Genomic DNA, 19,934 nt, shown 5'->3' with positions numbered 1-19,934 from the left:
CCTGCTACAGTTCTTGCAGAGGAACTCCAGAACAAACACGTCTGTGAAGCTGTTTATCCAAATTTGATTCAGAATGGAAGTTCAAGTTGCTGGGGGGAGGGGGGTTATTCTATTTTTTCCACTTCAGTATTTTGAAGTATTGTTCAAATGTAGGAAACTTTACTGGCCACCACTTTCATTGCAGCTTAATGGTGTCCTGGATTGATGGCCCATTAACCAAAATGTCAATGTTTTATGGATGTTTCTCAGTTATTTCTTGATTCTTGGTCATTTGAGAGCACACACGTGAGGTAGAACTGCAGGACTGAGCCCAAATAGGAGTACACCATAGCAATAGACACTTCCAGACTCCTCCTCTAAGTCTTCCCTTTCAGCTGACAAAAACAGGTACTCTAAACCCTTTCACCTTTTTGTTTTGTAAGCATTAAAAACGAGGTCTCCTGTTCTGTGCAAAAGCACTGCCTGTCTGTGCAGAACATTTGTTCTCTGTAGACATACAAAATTAAAGCCTTTCACTAAAACGTACACTGTTAATAAAGGAAATTATTTGGTACTTTTCTTTTAGAGTAGCTAATGCGTCTAACTTCTTAGAAACAGAACCATAAGCATCTATTGACCATAGGAGCCAGACAGCCAAAGTAAGTACAATGATGATAAAACCACGATCATTTGTATGAGCCTTCTGGCACAACTCGCTTCATCTGACACGTTCTCAGCTGGGTGGTGGCTGTGAAACAAGAATGAAGAGTCCAAAGGTCTTCAGAGCCTTGGGACATCACTGCTGCTTGCCCAGGTGACACAGCATGCCACAGAGTCTGAAGTATCAGGAAAGCATAAAGCATTGAGTTCACCATTGCTTGCCTGGCAATGCTGTGTGGCAATGCTGTGCCAATGCAAGGTGTGTAGCAATGCATGACACCTGCATTGAGGGACAGCATCTGTGTGAGGCTGAAGCACTGGCAGGAACAGAGTAAAGCATCGAAAGAACAAACCAAACAAGTCACCAGGGCAGGCAGTTCTCTGCAGAGTGCTGTAAGCCCTCAAGTATGAAACGTCTGGATTGGAAACTTGGGTTGCAGTTGGAAACTGTCCTAGCACCAAAGGGAAGATGACCAATGCAAGATCAACCTTTAAAAACCTTCCAGAGGAATAAGGAGCCCTGACATCCACACAATGCAAGCTGTCTGAACCCATTCCCCAAAAAAGAACAGGAAAGTGGTCAAAGGAACAAAACAGATCATGGAAGAGTTGATACTTTCAATTTTCTTATAGAGAATTGTGCCTCAGTGAGAGTTTTGAAGGACTAAAGGTATAGGTAAGAAACCTGGATGAATGTAGCCTGCTCACGTTTCATAGAATCATAGAATGGTTTGGGTTGGAGAGCGCCCTAAGATCATCCAGTTCCAACCCCCTGCCATGGGCAAGGGCACATTCCACTAGACCATGTTACCCAAGGCTCTGTCCAACCTGGCCTTGAACACTGCCAAGGATGAAGCATTCACAACTTCTTTGGACAACCTGTTCCAGTGCCTCACCACCCTCAAAGTAAAGAACTTCTTCCTTACATCTAATCTCATCTTCCCCAGTTTAAGTTTAAATCCATTATCCTTTGTCCTATTGCTACAGTACCTTATGAAGAGTCCCCCTCCAACAACCAACACATAAGGAATTTGAGAAAGTCCTTAGTAAAAGCTTCCCAAGGAAATGACATCACCTTGGGATGAGGGAAAGGGTCCATGGAGGTTAAATACCTGGTTAAAGCCAGATTTCACGTTGGTGCTGCACTCATGGGGTGCTGCAAGGACCGTTGCTCTTCACCATTGTCTGTAAGTGGTGTGAAAATGGGTGACCAAGGTGAGTGACAATCACAAGTAAATGTAGCATGAAAAATCAGTCAAAAAATATTAAATTTAGCGGTACTTACTTAAATTTACAGTAGTACTTGTTGAAAGAAACAATCCTGACCCTCTGCATCAAACTGCCTAAGCACCTCGGAAATGGGGATTTATTTCAAATAGTTTAATGACAGTGTTAGCCCCAGTGCTTTTTAGTGGGCAGAAAGACAAGTGAATACTAGGAATCAGTAGGAATTAAGAACAGAACAATCCAGAAAACAGCTTAGTACCATTATATAAATGTCTGGAGCACAACCCCTGGCCCCATCCAGGAGAGACCCAAGAGCAGCACAGAAAGAAGGAAGGGAATCAGGGCAGCAGAACAGTTTCCATATGAGGAATTATTTCCTTGGATTATGGCTTGGAAAAATAGAAATGACAATTGAAAGCAGATAGGATGTAGTTTTATAAAGGGAAAGTTGATTGGAGATGGGAACGATTTCTCCCCTTTGGCAGAGGCAGCATGAGCCAGGAAGTGCTAGATCCAAAGCAGAGCACAGGAGGTGGCGCTTTCCGGGATGGGAAGCCAAAAGCTGCTGGGAGGAGGATGAGGATGCTCCAAGCCTACAGAGGTTCAGAAAACAACTGGAAAAATATAAAGGGGGCAAATGAATTAAGGGTTATCAAAGGTGAAGGCACCCCATAAAAAGCAACTAAAGATGTGGCGGTGGTGAGCGAACACTGTGTGGGGACACATGCGGCAGCACAAGGTGCTAGGTAGGGTGAGGGCTTGGAGCATCTGGCTGAGGAGGGGTTCGCTGGGGGTGCCGGAGCCTGGAGAAGAGGCTGCTCGGGGGGACCTGCCGAGGGTATGCAGCGCAGACGGAGCCTGACTCTTCCCAGCGGTGCCCAGCTGGAGGGCAGGATGCGGTGGGCACAAAGCGCAGCGCGAGAAGCCCCCATCTATTGGGACACAAGGTGCACAAACCCCTCGGCTCCTCCATCCCGTCCCGGTCCAGGCACTGAGGCCCAGCCCCGTGGTACAGCCCCTCCGCCGGGCGGGGCGGAGCCGAGCCAAGCCGAGCCACGCCGGGCGGAGCCGAAGCGTGCCGGGCCGTGCATGGCCGTACCGGGCCGAGGCGACCCGCGCCGTGCCCGCCATGGCCATCGCGCACATCGCCACCGAGTACGTCTTCTCCGACTTCTTGCTGAAGGAGCCGCCGGAGACGCGGTACAAAGGGCTGCGGCTGGAGCTGGCGCTGGATAAGATCGTCACCTGCATCGCCGTGGGGCTGCCGCTGCTCCTCATCTCCCTCGCCTTCGCCCAGGAGATCTCCATCGGTAACCGGCCTCCCCGACAGCCCCTCCGCGGCGGACAAAGGGCCCGGTTGGGCGGTGAGCAGAGCAGCTCTCCGAGGGTGGGTGGGGGGCTGCCGGGGGGCGCTTCCCCTCATGGGTAGGGTGCAAGGCGGCTTTAGGCCGTGGGGAGCGGGCCATGGGCAGAGCAGCCCTCCTGGAGAGCATCCCTGGCAGCGGTGCCTCAACCTCTCCCCGGTACCTGGGCGTCCCGGATGGCTTTTCCCGCCCTTCCCATGCCCTCCTCCTCCTTGGCACATTCCTTTACCGCTGGGATTCCCTCCCGAGTAAGGCTCCCGCGGCGGTGCTGTGCGGGGGGCGATGGAGCCCTGCCGCCCTTTGTTCCCCAGCGCTGCTCAGCCCGGGCTGTGAGCGGCCTCCCGAGCCGTGCCGAGCAGTGCCGTGCCCTGGCTCTGCGCCTGAGCTGCGGTGCTGCGGGATCTCGCCGTCATTCGGCAGCTGTCAGGGACGGGTGCCAAGGAGCAGCGGTCTCGGACCTCGGTGTTTGGAATTCGGGGAGCTCCGCTGTGGACCGAGGCTGCTCCTCGGATCCAGGGCAGGGTGGGCACTGGGAGTGCTCTCCGAGGCTTTCACCTGCTCTGCTGTGCTTCTGCTGCTGTTCCAGCTGTGCTCTGCGGGAGAAGGGACAACTTTCCTCATTATTTTCCTATCTTTCCCCTATCCCGAGTTACAGAAGTGCTTGTGCAGCAGCCAATTAGCCACCCCTTTCCTGAGTGTGATGAGGAGACTTTTAAATCCAAAGGTCAAGCACTTGTAACTTAGAATCATGGAATAGTTTAGGTTGGAAGGGACCTTCGGAGGTCATTTAGTCCAATCCCCCTGCAATGAGCAGGGACGTCTAGATGATCAACTCGATCAGGTTGCTCAGAATCACATCCAGCCTGGCCTTGAATGTCTCCAGGGGTGATGCATCCACCACCGCTCTGGGCAACCTATTCCAGTGTTTTACTACCCTCATTGTAAAGAATTTCTTCCCCACATACAGCCTGAATCTCCCCTCTTTCAGTTAAAAGCCATCACCCCTCCTCCTATCACAACAGGCCCTGCTAAAAATCTCTCCCCATTTTTCTCACAGGACCCTTTTAAGTACTGAAAGGCCACAATAAGGTCTCCCTGGAGTCTTCTTTTGGGTGCTCACTTATAAAATCTATTTGTTTATAAGAGCAGGTCAGCATTTAAATAGCATTATATGAATGAAGATTTTAAAGGTGGATAAGCAGAACTGACCATTTTGATACAGGGTGAATCATAGGTCTTCCACCCTTTCAGAAATAGTTTCATTTACTGCATGTACCTGTTTATTGGCATTCAGGGTTGTGTATCTGAAATACACTATCTGAAAGTTTGAGCCAAGCTAATGTCAAGAGAGTGGAAGCTGGAACGGGACCATGAATTAGTGGTGAATCTGGGCAAAACCATCATGTATAGCATTAATTAGATACCAGGCTGCTTAAGAATAAAGATGCCCCAAACTGCTGTATTTGCATCTAGCTACACACCTGTCACAACAGATGTGGGTATGACCCAAATCACTGTGGCCTGCAATAGCCACGCAGAGGAGTCAAAGACAACCAGGCTGGGAATGTCAAGACCAGACTGTAGCCTCTGGTCAGTCAGAGACAGGATAGATACAGCATTATTTCTGCAATCTAACCTGCTGCTTTTAGTTTTAGATCTGCTACTGATACCTGCACATTTCTTCCTCTTAAAGCATTGAAGTAATGAAAGAGGTTTTTGCATTTCCTTCTACTAGCTTGTGTATGGGCCCCATAGTTCGTCCTCCTGCTTCTCCTTTAAAAGTGCTGGATTCAGGTTAAAACAGTGCCTGTGTATGCAAGGTATCTTTTATGAACTCTACGGAAGTATTTATTTCATTTTCCTTCCTCATGTAAAACTCCAAAATGCAGTTGAATTGCAGTTTGGTGAAGTGGGCCTTTCTTTCAGATGAGTAAAGTTCTCATCTTCACTAGTCAAACATTTGGGCCTCAGTGCATTCTATATATTTCCATATCCAACTAATTCAGTTTGAATCTGTGAAGTGCAGTAGATTCATAAAGCAAGAACTAAAATGTGTGCTACATCTTGCGCGTGCTTTATTTTGCTTATAAGCCTGTGAACCCATTAGGAGGGTTTAAAACTGAGCTCTTCCATTTGAAAGGTAAATATGAAAATAAGGAAATAAGCCAGGCCCACGGCGTCAGTGAAACTGCACCACGTGGTTTCCATACAGAAAGTGATACTATATCAGCTGTGCTGCTATTACGACTGTCGCCTATTTCACACACAGTCCTTGCAGGCTGGCTGCTTATGGGAGATCTCAAAGCTGCTTCCACTAAGGTTTTTTTTGGGGATAGAGAGGTTCTCAGGGCCTGGATATACCTGGTTATGTGATCACTAGTGTTCAACCAGTGATAAAATAGAAAGCAAGGATTGGTTTCAAATGCTTCTGGATGTAATTGCCCTTTGAGAAAGCTCAGGAGTGTTAAACTGAGAGAAAATGTTAGGGTCCATTTTAGGTCAAGGAGAGCAACTCAGAATCCGAGGGGTTGTGAAAGCGGTGAGTGCATGGACGTATTTCTGCCTCCAAGTGCAAAAATTGAACACCCTTTCCAAAAATGAATGTTCAGATCCTATTTCTGTTGGGATAATTGCATTCTTCCCACCTAAAATTCTCCTGGCATCTTGAGCTGTCACCTTCCCTTCCCACTTGATTTCCTGTTTTGTTGTGGTGCTGTGTAAGGCAACTGCAATTTTCCTCCTACATGTGGTTGCTGTTTATTGTGAAGAATGGTTAAAATGTTTAAAAAGCCATGGAGGTTTTCTGAAACCACCAAGTAACTTCTAATTTTGACAGAAGTTTGGGGAAATAAACGAGATTCCAGTTGGGTATCACAGAGGATTTCTTTGCTGGAGGCATGGAAAACCCAACCAGCAAGCACTGCCGAAAGTCCTGGGGTGCCAGCACCATAGAATCACAGAATAGTTTGGGTTGGAAAGGACCTGAAGATCATCTAGTTCCAAACCTCACACTAAATCATGTTGTGCAAGACTCCGTCCAGCCTGGCCTTGAACACTGCCAGGGATGGAGCATTCACAACTTCTTTGGGCAACCCATTCCAGTGCCTCACAGTAAAGAACTTCTTCCTTACATCTAACCTAAACTTCCCCTGTTTAAGTTTGAGCCCATTACCCCTTGTCCTATCACTACAGTCCCTGATGAAGAGTCCCTCCCCTTCAGATACTGGAAGGCTGCTATGAGGTCTCCACGCAGCCTTCTCTTCTCCAGGATGAACAGCCCCAACTTTCTCAGCCTATCTTCATATGGGAGGTGCTCCAGTCCCCTGATCATCCTCATGACCTCTTCTGGACTTGCTCCAATGGCTTCATGTCTTTCTCATGTTGAGGACACCAGAACTGTGCACAGAACCATGCTTCAGTATCCTTCAGGGGCAGGAGGAGAACTAACTTTATTCCTGATTATGTTTTAGAAACCTATGGTCAACTGCAGGCCTGTGATGATTTTAAGCTGGTTCTGGCAGTGTTTAGCTGTGATTGAGCTGTTTTTTGTCAACCCTAGAAAGCTTTGTTGCTTGAAAGCCTGCACCTGTTACCGCTTTACAGGTAGAGCTTGTTTTATACAATTCTATACAATTATGTGTAATTTTATATAATCACATTCTGGGAACTTGAAAATGGGAATAACAATAGTATTGTGAGGGTTGTGTTGTGTATGCTTTTATTCTTTATGTCGTTTATGGCCTTTATATAGCATTATTTCCTTATATTTATATATAAGGAATATATGAGATATATCTATAAGGAATATATAATATTTATATAAGAAATTTATATGATAATGCCTATTTATATGGTATTATTTCCTTATATTATTTGGCAGTCCTTAGGGTGAATATACTACAGATGATCAGTTAGTCTGGTAATAGGAGCCATAGAAATGTGGCTAAACCACCAATCCCTCTTGTAAAGGAAAAAATAAAAAAAGATAAGGGCGCCTTCAGTAATGGATGAGCCACAAATTAATATAATTTTGTCTGTGTAATTTTTCTATGACTCTGATTTTCATAGAACCAGATAATCACAGAATGGTTTGGGTTGGAAAGGACCTTAAAGCTCATCCAGTTCCAACCCCTTGCCACAGGCAGGGACGCCTTCCGCTAGAGCAGGTTGCTCCAAGCCCTGTCCAACCTGGCCTTGAACACTGTCAGGGCTGGGGCAGCCACAGCTTCTCTGGGCACCCTGTGCCAGCGCCTCAGCACCCTCACAGGAAAGAACTTATCTCTAATGTCTTGTCCTGTCACTACATGCCCTTGTAAAAATGGTTTTAATAAGAGCAGCTTTGAACCAGGATCGAGATTCCAGTTTTTAAGCTGTGTGCATATATTGTGGGATGTGCTTTCTTGCTGTCAACAACTTAGCTGAAAACAGAGATCTTTATTACCAAGGCACTGCCTGTAGCAGGATACTGCAACCCTAAGCAGGCACATTCAGTTGAGCAGAGAGGAAATTGAAACAAGCTGCTTAATTTTGGCAGAGGCCTGTTTCCAGGTTAGTTTGGGGAAAAATATTAACGGCTGGCTTGGGCTGCAGCCAAAAGAAAAGCAGATGTGAGAGCTGTCCACTTGGCATCAAATATTTGGCTGAGAAAGTTGGGGCTGTTCAGCCTGGAGAAGAGAAGGCTGCGTGGAGACCTCATAGCAGCCTTCCAGTATCTGAAGGGGGCCTGGAAGGATGCGGTGGAGGGACTCTTGATTAGGGACTGTAGTGATAGGACAAAGGGTAATGGGTTAAAACTTAAACAGGGGAAGTTTAGATTGGATATAAGGAAGAAGTTCTTTACTATTAGGGTGGTGAGGCACTGGAATGGGTTGCCCAGGGAAATTGTGAATGCTCCATCCCTGGCAGTGTTCAAGGCCAGGTTGGACACAGCCTTGGGTGACATGGTTTAGTGTGAGGTTTGGAACTAGATGATCTTCAGGTCTTTTCCAACCCTAACTATTCTATGATTCTGTTTGCATCTTTTCCTGTAAGAAAGCAATTGGGAATTGCTCAGATGTGCTTAAGCCCAGCAGCTGCTTGTCACCAAACAGTGTTGTTTGACCTTCTGCATAAGCAGCCTGTGCTGGCCACATTCCCTGCAGCTTCATGTGGGAGGGGATGGCTGGGAACGGAGATGAGGAAGCAAAGCAAGGGGAAAGCTAGACAGGGGAAAAAAAGGGAATCTTGTGGTGGCCACCACCAGTTCTTACTACATGTTCAGTTTGGGTGTTGGTTGTACATGGCTCATACATAGCTGGTATGAGTAATCCTCTTGGTTTAGCATCTCTGTTTGTTTTAAAATATAAGAAAACCCCTTGGAAGCCTTCCCAGGAAACCATCACGTGTTGTGTAAAAACACTGAAGAAACCTGGGTATAATCAGCATGAAGGCTTGGGTAGTGCTGCTGGCTTGTCAGCTGTGGCAGGACACTGGGTTAGCAAGTACCTGGCCATGGTCCAGCCCACAGCATCTGCAGGAATCAAAATGAACATCTGCTGCACTAAAAAGTTTTATTTCCCTCTGATGTTCTCTGATGCATCTTACCATGTTGGAGGGTACTCAAAAGTGGGAGAGTGGAGTCTTGTCCTGTACTCTACACAGCATGGGGTTAATGTCCCCATCGACCACTTTGGGCTTTCTCAGTGGTGCCAATCCCTGCTTGCCCCACTCAATTTCCACCCAGTTTCTGGGAAGCTTTTTTCCCATTATTTGTTTGATTTCGGTCCCATCCCCCCAGTTGGCTGTTTGTGCGGTTTAAGGTGCTTTGGCCAGCAGAAAACACAGGGTGAGCGTTGTTAGTGATAACTCTGGGTGCTGCATCCCAACAGATTTGGTGAGTGCCATGGGCGCAGCAGCGCCTATCTGCAGCATCCCTTATTGCATGTCCAGCTGAGCCTGTGTCAATATACAGGTTAATCAGCTTTCTCAAATAGTCACAAGAATCAAATGTATAGGAAGTAAAACCCCCAAAGCAACCCAATTGTGAGACTAAATCACAAAAATGCACAAAATAATAGTCCTAACTCTTGCATTATGCTCCTTCCCCCTCCTGCTGCCTCCTTGCTGGCCCTCCCTGCTGGTGTCCCTCTCCCTTCACGTTCACAAGTTGTTTGGGAGGCTTTTGGGTAATAGTCCTATCTTGTGATTCCCGTAAGAACTGGGAGCTGAAGTGAAGTTGAGTGCAATTAGGCCAAAGACTATTACTGTGACAGCTGGTGGCTAAGAGCTTGCAAAACATCTCCCGGTGCTGCTGAAGCAGGCTGTATAGTTGGCATTTGCACCCCTTGCATTTGGTTCAGCAGGATGCTCTGAAGCCTGGGGTATTAATGACAGGACTGAGTCAACAAGTGTGTGAGTAGCATCAGTCTGGGGCTTCCAGACAAACTGAACTCCAAAGCATCTTCCATCAGAGATGCAGAGAACAGCAGCACACACTGTGCTGCTCTTTGGCATACAAGGAGTGCTCGGTAAAGAGCAGAAGTCACCAGCATTAGGGACAGGCCTTCCTGGATGCCAGAAGAAGCTTGTAAAAACATTTACTTTAATGTCAAGTCTGAATTGTCTTTGTGTGAACATGTGCAGCTGTTGGTGAGGAAACTCTTTTCTGTTTAACTTCTACAGAGCCAGGATGTATTCCCAATGGAAGTGATGGTAAGCTGCTTTGGTGCCTGAATTCATTTGGAAAGCATCATGGCCCTCTGGTGTTGCCTGTGATTTGGGGTACCACCAGTGCTGGCAGTGGAACTGGATGGTCATTGTCGCTGTTTTGAGATGTTTCTCCTTCGGAGGAAGGGAATTTTTTGTTTGTTTTCCTTAAATTTCACTGGTGGAAATTTCATGCTCAAGTTTTTTCCCATGAATCAAAAAACCAATCTCTGAGGGCAATGAATTATAAAACCTATTGCTCTGAAGGCAATGCTTGATAAACACCCAGCTCTTTCCCCACTACATGATTTTGAGACTTAGCTGAGGCATAACTTGCAGCCTTATGGAGAGGGAAAGATACTTGTTGGCTCCTCTGACCCCCTCCACTTAAACAATCCATCAGCTGAGCTTTACATTATGCTACTACTCCATTGCCAAAGCAAAGCTAAGGGAACAGGTTCTTTTCCCAAGTGCACCCGTTTGTGTTTCTCCATATTTCCTTTTTAAACATAGTGTCTGTTCTCTTCCACCCAACCTGCCCCTTTGGTCCGTGAGAAGCATCGATAAATCTAATAAAATCATCCCTTCTGGTCTGCTCTTAATGCTTGTGTGTACCCTGGACATACATTTGCTTATTTTTTGGCATGCATTGGTCATCTTCTCTCATATTTTGAAATGGTTTTGATGTTGGGGTGGAGGATGTGTGTTGGATGGTGCCTGGCAGTCTGTGCGTTGTGAATGTGTCCCTTGATTTTCTTGTTTGTGGGTTTTACTTTAGTGGCTGCTAAAGCATGTAATTCTTGCTAGATAACATCAGGTGTTTGGTTATCATGGCTGGTTCATTTTGCCTTGTGGGAAACTGTGGCAGTAATTAATGGCTAGGTTTTCATCCAAGCTTATGCAAATCTTTTCGCAGTGATTGCAGTGTATTAGAAATCAAATCATTACTTAGTGAAGGTTTAATGCCATCAACTACAACAACCTGATCCTGGTTCAGGAAAGGTATTCCAGCATATGATTAACACCGATTCTTGGAAGTACTCTCTGTTAGCTGGAGTTTCTTAATTAGATGCTTAGATCAGAAGGGGGTGTTGAGCCACTGGGGAGGAAACCGGTTCGGCTCGCTGGGCGAAGGATGCAGGCAGAAGATGCTGAGCCCTCTGCAGCCCAGCAAGGCAGTCAGGCATTGAACAGGAACTCTACTTCAGATCTGAGATTTCCCTTGGGATTCTAAGAGTTTCTTTTTGTGGGTATGTTTCTTTTTGGAAAGCACCTACATGGGCATCAGGAATCACAGAAGTGACTGTATCCTGCTCATTGGGCATCGATAGCGGATGGGACTGGGACATCATCAGACACCTTATGACAGATCCTGCCCAAATGAGCTTGCAAGACTTAGGCAAAGGGAATGAAAAGGTTTTACCAGGGCCAGGACCTCTTCTGTAACCCATGCTGGCTTTCACAGTGTGCTGCAGAGGAGCCAGATGCAGAGGAAAAGGGTTCTTCTGGTGCAGACACGGAGGAAATGGATGGTTCTTACTGGAAGATCACCCATGAAGGCATGCCATGGCTGGGTGGGGTGACAGCTTGGCCTTGCTGCCTGCTGGCTGCGGTGACTCAGGCTCGTACTCTGCTCTCTGTTGCATGCCTGCAAGTAATTCCTGCCATCAACGACCAGCTCCATCTGATAATCTCAGCACACTTGTAAAAGTGACATCACACATGGCTGCACACCTCTTGCTGCCTTAAGTTCCCGTAGCTCTTTTGGGTGGTCTCTCTTCAGGGCCACCATAGAAGTGGCATTTTTAAATCTTCCTTTATTTGCAAAAGTATAAATCAAATCCCATCACAGCCTCTCCAAAGCTAATTTAGTACCAGGGAATGCTTACAAAAATAGTGTGTTGCCAAGTGTAATGGTAACTTGGGTGAAGACTGTTGTGGCAACTGCTTAACAATTGCAGTCATTTGTTATCCCTCATCCTTTTCCCTGGACTTTTAATCTCCCTGTTGCTGTTATGGGCTTGTCTGCTGCTTTTCTTTTCGCTCTTCTATTACTTGTGGGAGGGAAGAACAGGGAATGGTTTCATGTCACCAGGAGGCTGTTACTTTGATAGCAGAGGGCTACTAAATGCCTTTCATAAACTAGCCCTGAGCATGTGTGTGCACAGTGGGTCTGTGAATGGTGTTTGGCCCTTTTCCTGATTTCTTCTCTAACACGAACTGCAAGTTTTCACTTCCTCCAGAACAGCCCAACATAAAGTAAATCATCTTTATAGATTTATTGCTATTACTCCTTTGGAGGGGAGAAGGAAGGAAGGAAAAAGATGGGAAATTGTGACCGTTTTTGGAGGCATTTAGTGTTCTGTGTTCTGCCTAGATTATGCACTAGAAACAAACTCTCTGTCTTAACGTTACCACTGTTAATGCAAAGCTGTAATTTACACTAAGTGTTTAGAACCAGGACCGCAATAACTTAATTAAAAGTCAGTGTGGTAACCAGAGTGTCCCCAGCTTCTGCGTGGTGTCGAGCTCTATCTGCTTGGCTCCCAAGCCAAGTTGCCAAAGGTTTCCAGTGTTCCTGCTGAAACCCTGGGGATGGGAAGAGTGAGGCTCACTGCTCTGCTGAGCGCTGGCATCCCTGTAGCTATTGTAGTCTGCAACTGTACACACAGCTCTTTGGAGAAGGAGGCTGGCTGCCTTTTTCCTCACCAATTTAGACACTCCGTCATTTTCAGTGGTTTCCCACCCGCTAACGAGAATGAACACATGGAATGTGTTTCTTGTTGCAGATACAGACATGAATAAGATAAAGCATCTTTCTGGACACTCATTGCTCTCCCTTTGAAAGGGTCACTTGTTTGCTGCTTCACACCGGGCACAACCAGCAGCAGGAGGTTGAAGTGGTGAGAACAGGGCATGAATGGTCCCTATCAGGGGAGAGTAGACACTCCAATTATCATAGACTCCTAGAATGGTTTGGGTTGGAAAAAAACCTTAAAATAATCTAGTTCCAACTCCCCTGCTTCTCTTTTTTCCCCCCTTTGTCTGCAGGGGGGGGAAATTATCATTTCTTGATCTTCCACAGCTAATGGAAATCCTCTGGAAAGCAGAAACTCCCAAAGCTTTGGGAGAGGTCAAGTGCTTGCCTGATGCCAACTAGGCTAAATCACATGAGCCCTGCTCTGATAAACAGTAACTTGTTTTCCATAAGGAAGGCTTGTGACAGGTCAGACCATGTCCTTATGATACTGCAGCCTTAGAAATAATTCTAATAGTGACTCATAAGGAAAGCCTTTTATTCATAATGCTCCTTGACTATACTACATTGTAAAGAGGCTGTACAAGTTACAAGGCGAATGCAGTCAGCTCCTGTTAAGAAGTTCTTACCCTCTAAAAGCCAAACTAGCAAAAAAAGCCCAATGAATGAGATGATCTTACATGATATTCCCATAAAGCACACAGCAATGCCACCAGCACTAACTTTGATGACTATATTAAGGGGAAAAAAAGGAGCAATACTCCCTCCTGTTGGTCTTTTGATACTGATGGTGTGTTGGAGGAAGTGTTTGAGGTTTGTCTTGGAAGGGGGATGTTCATGGAAGAGCCAGTCCAGTTTGTGTAATCAGCTGGTGAAATGGTTATCCTGTTTCAACATTTATGAAAGCCTCCTGGAAATGTGTGCAGTGTTTTTGCTTTCACTGTCAAAACTTCATTAAGAAAATCAGAACCCTCATCCTGTTTTACCAGCTTTATTGGAGGAGCCACTGGTACTCCAGTATCCAATAACCACTCTTCCTCATTGAGATACAGTGTGGGAAGACACAGAGTTTGTCCCTAAGGCTGAGGCTGGCTAAATAGAATCATAAAATGGTTAGGGATGGAAAGGACCTTAAGATCATCTAGTTCCATGGGCAGGGACACCTCACACTAAACCATGCCACCCAAGGCTCTGTCCAACCTGGCCTTGAACACCGCCAGGGATGGAGCATTCACAACTTCGCTGGGCAACCCGTTCCAGTGCCTCACCACCCTTACTAGCTGCTCTTGCTGTCATATTAGTGGCCTGATCTTAATCTGAAGCTCCCAAGCAGCTGGAGAGGCTCTGGGAATGAGTGGGGATAATGATGATAGAATCATAGAGTCATAGAATCGTTAGGGTTGGAAAGGACCTTAAGATCATCCAGTTCCAATCCCTCTGCCATGGGCAGGGACACCTTACGCTAAATCATATCACCCAAGGCCTCGTCCAACCTGGCCTTGAACACTGCCAGGGATGGAGCATTCACTACTTCTTTGGGCAACCCATTCCAGTGCCTCACCACCCTAACAGGAAAGAATTTCCTTCTTATATCCAACCTAAACTTCCCCTATTTAAGTTTTAACCCATTACCCCTTGTCCTATCACTACAGTCCCTAATGAAGAGTCCCTCCCCAGCATCCCTATAGGCCCCCTTCAGATACTGGAAGGCTGCTATGAGGTCTCCACGCAGCCTTCTCTTCTCCAGGCTCAACAGCCCCAACTTTCTCAGCCTGTCTTCATACAGGAGGTGCTCCAGTCCCCTGATCATCCTCGTGGCCCTTCTCTGGACTTGTTCCAACAGTTCCATGTCCTTTTTATGTTGAGGACACCAGAACTGCACACAATACTCCAGGTGAGGTCTCAGGAGAGCAGAGTAGAGGGGCAGGATCACCTCCTTCGACCTGCTGGTCACGCTCCTTTTGATGCAGCCCAGGATACAGTTGGCTTTCTGGGCTGCAAGCACACACTGCTGGCCCATGTTCAAAACCCCCAAGTCCTTCTCCACGGGGCTGCTCTGAATCTCTTCTCTGCCCAGCCTGTAGCTGTGCCTGGGATTGCTCCGACCCAGGTGTAGGACCTTGCACTTGGCTTGGTTAAACTTCATGAGGTTGGCATCATCCCACCTCACAAGCATGTCAAGGTCCCTCTGGATGGCATTCCTTCCCTCCAGGGTATCAACCGAACCACACAGCTTGGTGTCATCAGCAAACTTGCTGAGGGTGCACTCAATCCCACTGTCCATGTCAGCGATGAAGATGTTGAACAAGACCGGTCCCAACACCGATCCCTGAGGGACACCACTCGTTACTGGTCTCCAGCTGGACATTGAGCCATTGACCACAACTCTTTGTGTGCTGCCATCCAGCCGGTTCTTTATCCACCAAGTGGTCCATCCATCAAATTGATGTCTCTCCAATTCAGAGACAAGGATGTCCTGTGGGACAGTGTCGAATGTTTTGCACAAGTCCAGGTAGATGACATCAACTGTTCTACCCCTGTCCATCAGTTCTGTAGACCCATCATAGAAGGCCACCAAATTGGTCAGGCAGGATTTCCCCTTAGTGAAGCCATGCTGGCTGTCACCAAGCACCTCGTTGATTTTCATGTGCCTTAGCACAGCTTCCAGGAGAATCTGCTCCAAGATTTTGCCAGGCACAGAGGTGAGACTGACTGGTCTGTAATTCCCTGGGTCATCCGTTTTCCCCTTCTTGAAAATGGAGGTTATATTTCCCTTTTTCCAGTCATCGGGAACTTCACCTGATGATGATGATGGTGGTTGTGGTGTGCCTGATCCTGGGCACAGCATGTCACTGTGCTGGTGAGGAAGGGTCTGGTGCCCTTTGGAGGTGTCTGGGGCCGCTACTGCTCTGCCAGAAGTTACAAGAGGTTACAAGAGAATCCTTGTTTTCACATGGGTGACTTGAACCCCTCAAAACTCGTGCTGAGCCTCAGAGACAGAAAAAGTGGCAGCAGCCTGAGCTGGACTTGCTCTTGCATCACTGCAGGGGCTGCCAGGCTCTGAGAGTGGTGCTTGAGGTCTTGTTTCAGTAAATGTGTAAGCTGCAGGTTGTGCATTTGGGAAATACAGTGGCATGATGGCATGTGGTGGTTTCCTTGAGAAACCAGCCCTATCTGGTGACACTTCATATCTGCTGGCTCCTCTTTGGTGCACCTGAGTCAAGTGCAAGTGAGCCAGGCCTTGGAGGCCACATTCTCCGCCAAATTTATGAAAACATATCTAAAAGACAAGTGCTTCCAATACGCAGTCTCAAACCTTAGGAGACGTCAGAGAGTCCCTATGGGTGTTTAACCCATTGGGTGCCATGGGAACTTGGTGAATCTCCTTCCTGCGCAGCTGCTGTGTTTCATTCCATCACTGAAGGTAACAGCTTTGCATACCATAAAATCTCCAGTGTGAGATTTTCTTCCTAAATTTGACTTCTTTTTGGTTATATTTTAACCTTCTGAGGCTGTGATGACTTCTGCTTTGTTTTCCCAGGTGCTCAGATAAGCTGCTTTGCACCCAGCTCCTTCTCCTGGCGACAGGCTGCTTATGTGGACTCCTACTGCTGGGCAGCTGTGCAGCAGAAGCAACCATCCCAGAACAACTTAGAAAACATCCCTCTGTGGCTGCATAAAGTATGTACAGATCTCCTTTTCCTGGAAAAGTTGTCCTGCTTAGAAACCTGCCTTTGCCTCACTTCCTCCTCTGCTCTGATACAGTCCTTGGCTTTGACTTCATTTTTAAAGAGAATGTTTTCTTTCCCTTACTTCCAAAGAGGGTAGTGCTAGAGGAGGTATTTTCTGCCTTTAAATAAAGGGTCACCAGTTATCTGACACAAGAGTAATGTGAGTGTTGCTCTGTTGCCCTGGAGCTGAGTTCCTCACCTGGCTTTAAGCATGAGCTGTTTTAAAACCAGGAGAAAGGATGAAACAACTGCCCTAATGCTTTATCAAAAGCTTATTTAGGAAAAGGGGGTAGTAAAAACATACTGTATTTTTATTGTGTTATTCTTGGCCAGTTGTTCATTCAGAGAATGAATTGTTCATTCTCTTTTGGGAGAGATGAAATACATCACTGGTACCAACAGGCTTAACTCCTGTCTTCAGTGTGCTCTTCCTCAGGCTGTTCCCTTGCAAACCATGAGTCTGGCTGCTTTCACTGATCCAGGTGAAGCAGCATCATACTGAATGCACAGTAAGAGGCTTATTTTATGGGTAAAAAGTGCAATAGATATCAAGATACTTGAGTGAGCTCAAAGATGACCTTTGGCAGGAGCTACAAACTGAGTAAGTGCCATGCCAGTGCCTGGAGCTGACTCATTGTAGGAGGCAGCGTCACCCTGCTTGGGCAGTGCTGATGCCAGAGTAAGAAATGCTGTTGGAGCTCTGCAGATGTGGGGTGTTGTGCCTGCCTTCCCCAGCCCTTTTATTACCTGCTCCTTCTATCACCTGGGAGCAGAGGAGAAGTTAGAGGGATCTGAAGCCTGGGACCTGCAGCACCTGTATTTCTGGGTTTTGCTGGTGTATGCTGTACCTCAGCTTATATTATCCAGTCAGCTCTGCTGAAAGACTATTCAGGACTGTATCCAATTCATTTCCTGACTCAAATCACTAACAGTAATGATTCACTACTACCTACTCACAGCCTTGACCCCGTGGTCTTGTGTTTCATGAATGTTAAAGCCAGTCTGTTGGTATCTAGCCTCCTCCAGCGCTCGCTTCAGCCAGAGCTTCTACAGAGGCCAGTTGAAGCTGCTGGGACATGTCACAATGCATGGGTGAAAATTCCACTTGCAAACCTGGATACTTTGCTGCCCCTTTCTCTTGAGGGAATGAGTTCTTGTTACCCCATCTCCTTATCTTGATTTTTATGCCATAGTCACCTGCTGGTAGCTGAAGTCTCCTCATTTGCTGGCCATGACTAATAGCTTAAGCAGTCGGACTTTATTATGCAACCCGTGTTAACTTGCTGACCAGCAAATCTCAGGAACTGATGCAGGGCCCTTCTTCCCACAGTTCCTCCATGATAGCTTAATGGTGTGTGATGTTTCCTTGTAAATACCCTGCAGACTGGCTGCAAGAAGCATGTCTGAGCAGCTGAGTCAGAAGCTGGGTGCCACATCTTAACCTCCTAAACCCATGCTTAGCCACTTATCCCTCTGAGCCGGGCACTGGGAGCTGCAAATGGTGTTTAGTGGCCAGTATTAATTAATATCCTTCTACTGACTGTTCATCAGCTTCCACACAGGAGCAGTGGTACAGCTACTAACACTGATGTTTGGTTCCCACTGTGGTATCTGAAGGAGTTTGGCTGTTGTTTGCCTGCAGGGCCAGCAGCAGCCTGCTGTACTGCTGGGAGGCTGCCATGGGGCTGATAACCCCTGCAGGAAGGCAGGACTGGGGTTGTCTCCCCAGCCTTGCACTGTAAGGGATGCACAAGCTCATTGTTGTGCAGATTTTGGCAGAGCCCATTTGAGGGAGCACAGTGATGTTGGTGGGAAAAAGGAACCTTCCTAAGCTTGGGTGAGAGAAGGCTTGGCTCTGCAGTGCAAGGCAGGGATGCACATACAAGGACAGGGGGATAATTAGGAATTAGGCCCAGTTTTAATTAAGACAGCACCTAAAGCTTTTTTTCTGCTTGCTGGGCAGCAGTGCAAAGCATCTCAGGTTCTTTCCAATACTCTGACTCATTTACCATCTCACTGCATCGGCATGCTGGAAGGCTCCTTAAAAATCCACTTACAGAGGCGTTATATTACAGTCTGGAGGGAATGAGATTGTAGGCCCCAGTGTGATTGAAATGCATCAATTTCCTTCTGGCACACTCTCTGTGCTGTCGGAAGTGCTGTCAAAAGTTTTGTCCTAGAACAGTACTCAGTATAGTACAGAGAGAAAGTAGGACCCTGAGCTCTTTGGTGAAGAAGCTAACTTGCAGCAACTTGCCCTGCTTTTGTTCTAGGCATGTGGTTGCTTTGAAGGATTAACAAAACCAGGCTGCATTACAGAAAACTTTAAACCTTCCCATTTCCTTCCTGTTTCAGAGTAGAAGTTTGCACTGTATTCTTCATCAGTAAAATGTATGCTTCAGTTTGGGGCAATCCCTGAAGCTCGGGTGCCTTTACCTGCTGTCGCTTCTGCTCTGGGAGATCTCTCCCAGCAATTGAATTTATCAGTTTGGAAGCTTGTTTTGGAGCGGAGAGGAGGAGCATACTACAACTTTCTGGCTTACCTGACTCTAGTGCACTCCTCGAGGGTGCCCAGCGCCTCTCTCCTTGGAGAGCAGCAGTTCTGAAATGTCCAGTGATGCTGGAATAACTTCACACTGGACAATCCTTAGCAGGAAGCAAAATGAGTTGGGTACTCAATTGCTGAGTACACAATTGCTGAAACAAACAAGTCTGTTTCCTGGTAGAAACAGACTGTCTACAGGTAAATAAGGGGAAAGAAGAGACTATGGCGTGTCCTTGTCTATATTCTTAGTTTAATGCCAAGGCTTCCTCCTCTTCATCAGTGAGGAAGCCGATATATAATCATTTCTTCTGGGGTTTTCCATTAAGGCTTAATTCCCTCAAGAAGATTCTTGTGTGTATCTAAAGTGTTGGAACAGAGATACTGATTCCTGAACGGGTGGTGAAGAGGGGCAGACAGTGGTGATGTGGCTGGAAGAGCTATGTGTTCGCTCAATCTGTGCAGATCGTTTGCTTTTTGTCTCTAAAGGTGAGTGCTCCACCTGACAGCTGGCTTTGATAAAACTTAGCTTGATCATTAAGTGGAGTGAAGTAAGCTTTTGTCCATCGTGAGAGGGCCATCCCAGTCCTTGCAGTCTAATGGAGGAGGAGACTGCACTGTGCCACCTTTTTAATCCATACATAGTGCACAGAGAAGTTTATACAAACACAAGCAGAAGAACAGTGAGCATCATCTACTGGCTCTTGGTAGCTGCCAGACAAGATAGCAACCAAGCAAGCTGAGGGGTAGCTGGGCATTGAGTGATGGCCTCTCTCTAGCCCTGAAATCTGGATTGCTAGAGTGGAGCTGCCTCTGATCAAGAGATTTCTAGGGATTTTGTTTTAAGTCCTCTATTTCCTAGTATTATTATTAATTGGTGAGAATCAAGGAGGAAGATAAAAGTAAGAAAGGTGAAGGGAGTAGATGGTTCTTCAGAAGAAGGTGGATTCATACCAGTGTGAAACACAGGGAAATGGTTCATGTGACTG

At 46.7% G+C, this 19,934-nt stretch overlaps 1 protein-coding gene across 1 annotated transcript in view; it reads left to right on the top strand.

Moving 5' to 3' along the window:
• Positions 1-2,883: 2,883 nt before the first annotated feature.
• Positions 2,884-19,934, top strand: part of PANX1 (pannexin 1) — a 28,168-nt gene continuing 11,117 nt past the window's right edge. Inside the window, exons 1-2 of the mRNA XM_061457881.1 lie at positions 2,884-3,176; positions 16,214-16,353. Of these exons, the coding sequence (XP_061313865.1) occupies positions 2,996-3,176; positions 16,214-16,353 (321 nt within the window). The 5' untranslated portion in view covers positions 2,884-2,995. The remainder of the gene's footprint in view (positions 3,177-16,213; positions 16,354-19,934) is intronic.

The sequence above is a fragment of the Pezoporus flaviventris genome, unplaced genomic scaffold, assembly GCF_033815535.1.
Source record: "Pezoporus flaviventris isolate CSIRO_AGI_PZ_B2104156 unplaced genomic scaffold, CSIRO_AGI_Pfla_v1 ptg000025l, whole genome shotgun sequence".
Lineage (NCBI taxonomy): Eukaryota > Metazoa > Chordata > Aves > Psittaciformes > Psittacidae > Pezoporus > Pezoporus flaviventris.
The sequence above is the reverse complement of the archived record's forward strand: the minus strand, read 5'-3'. Positions and strand labels throughout refer to the sequence as shown.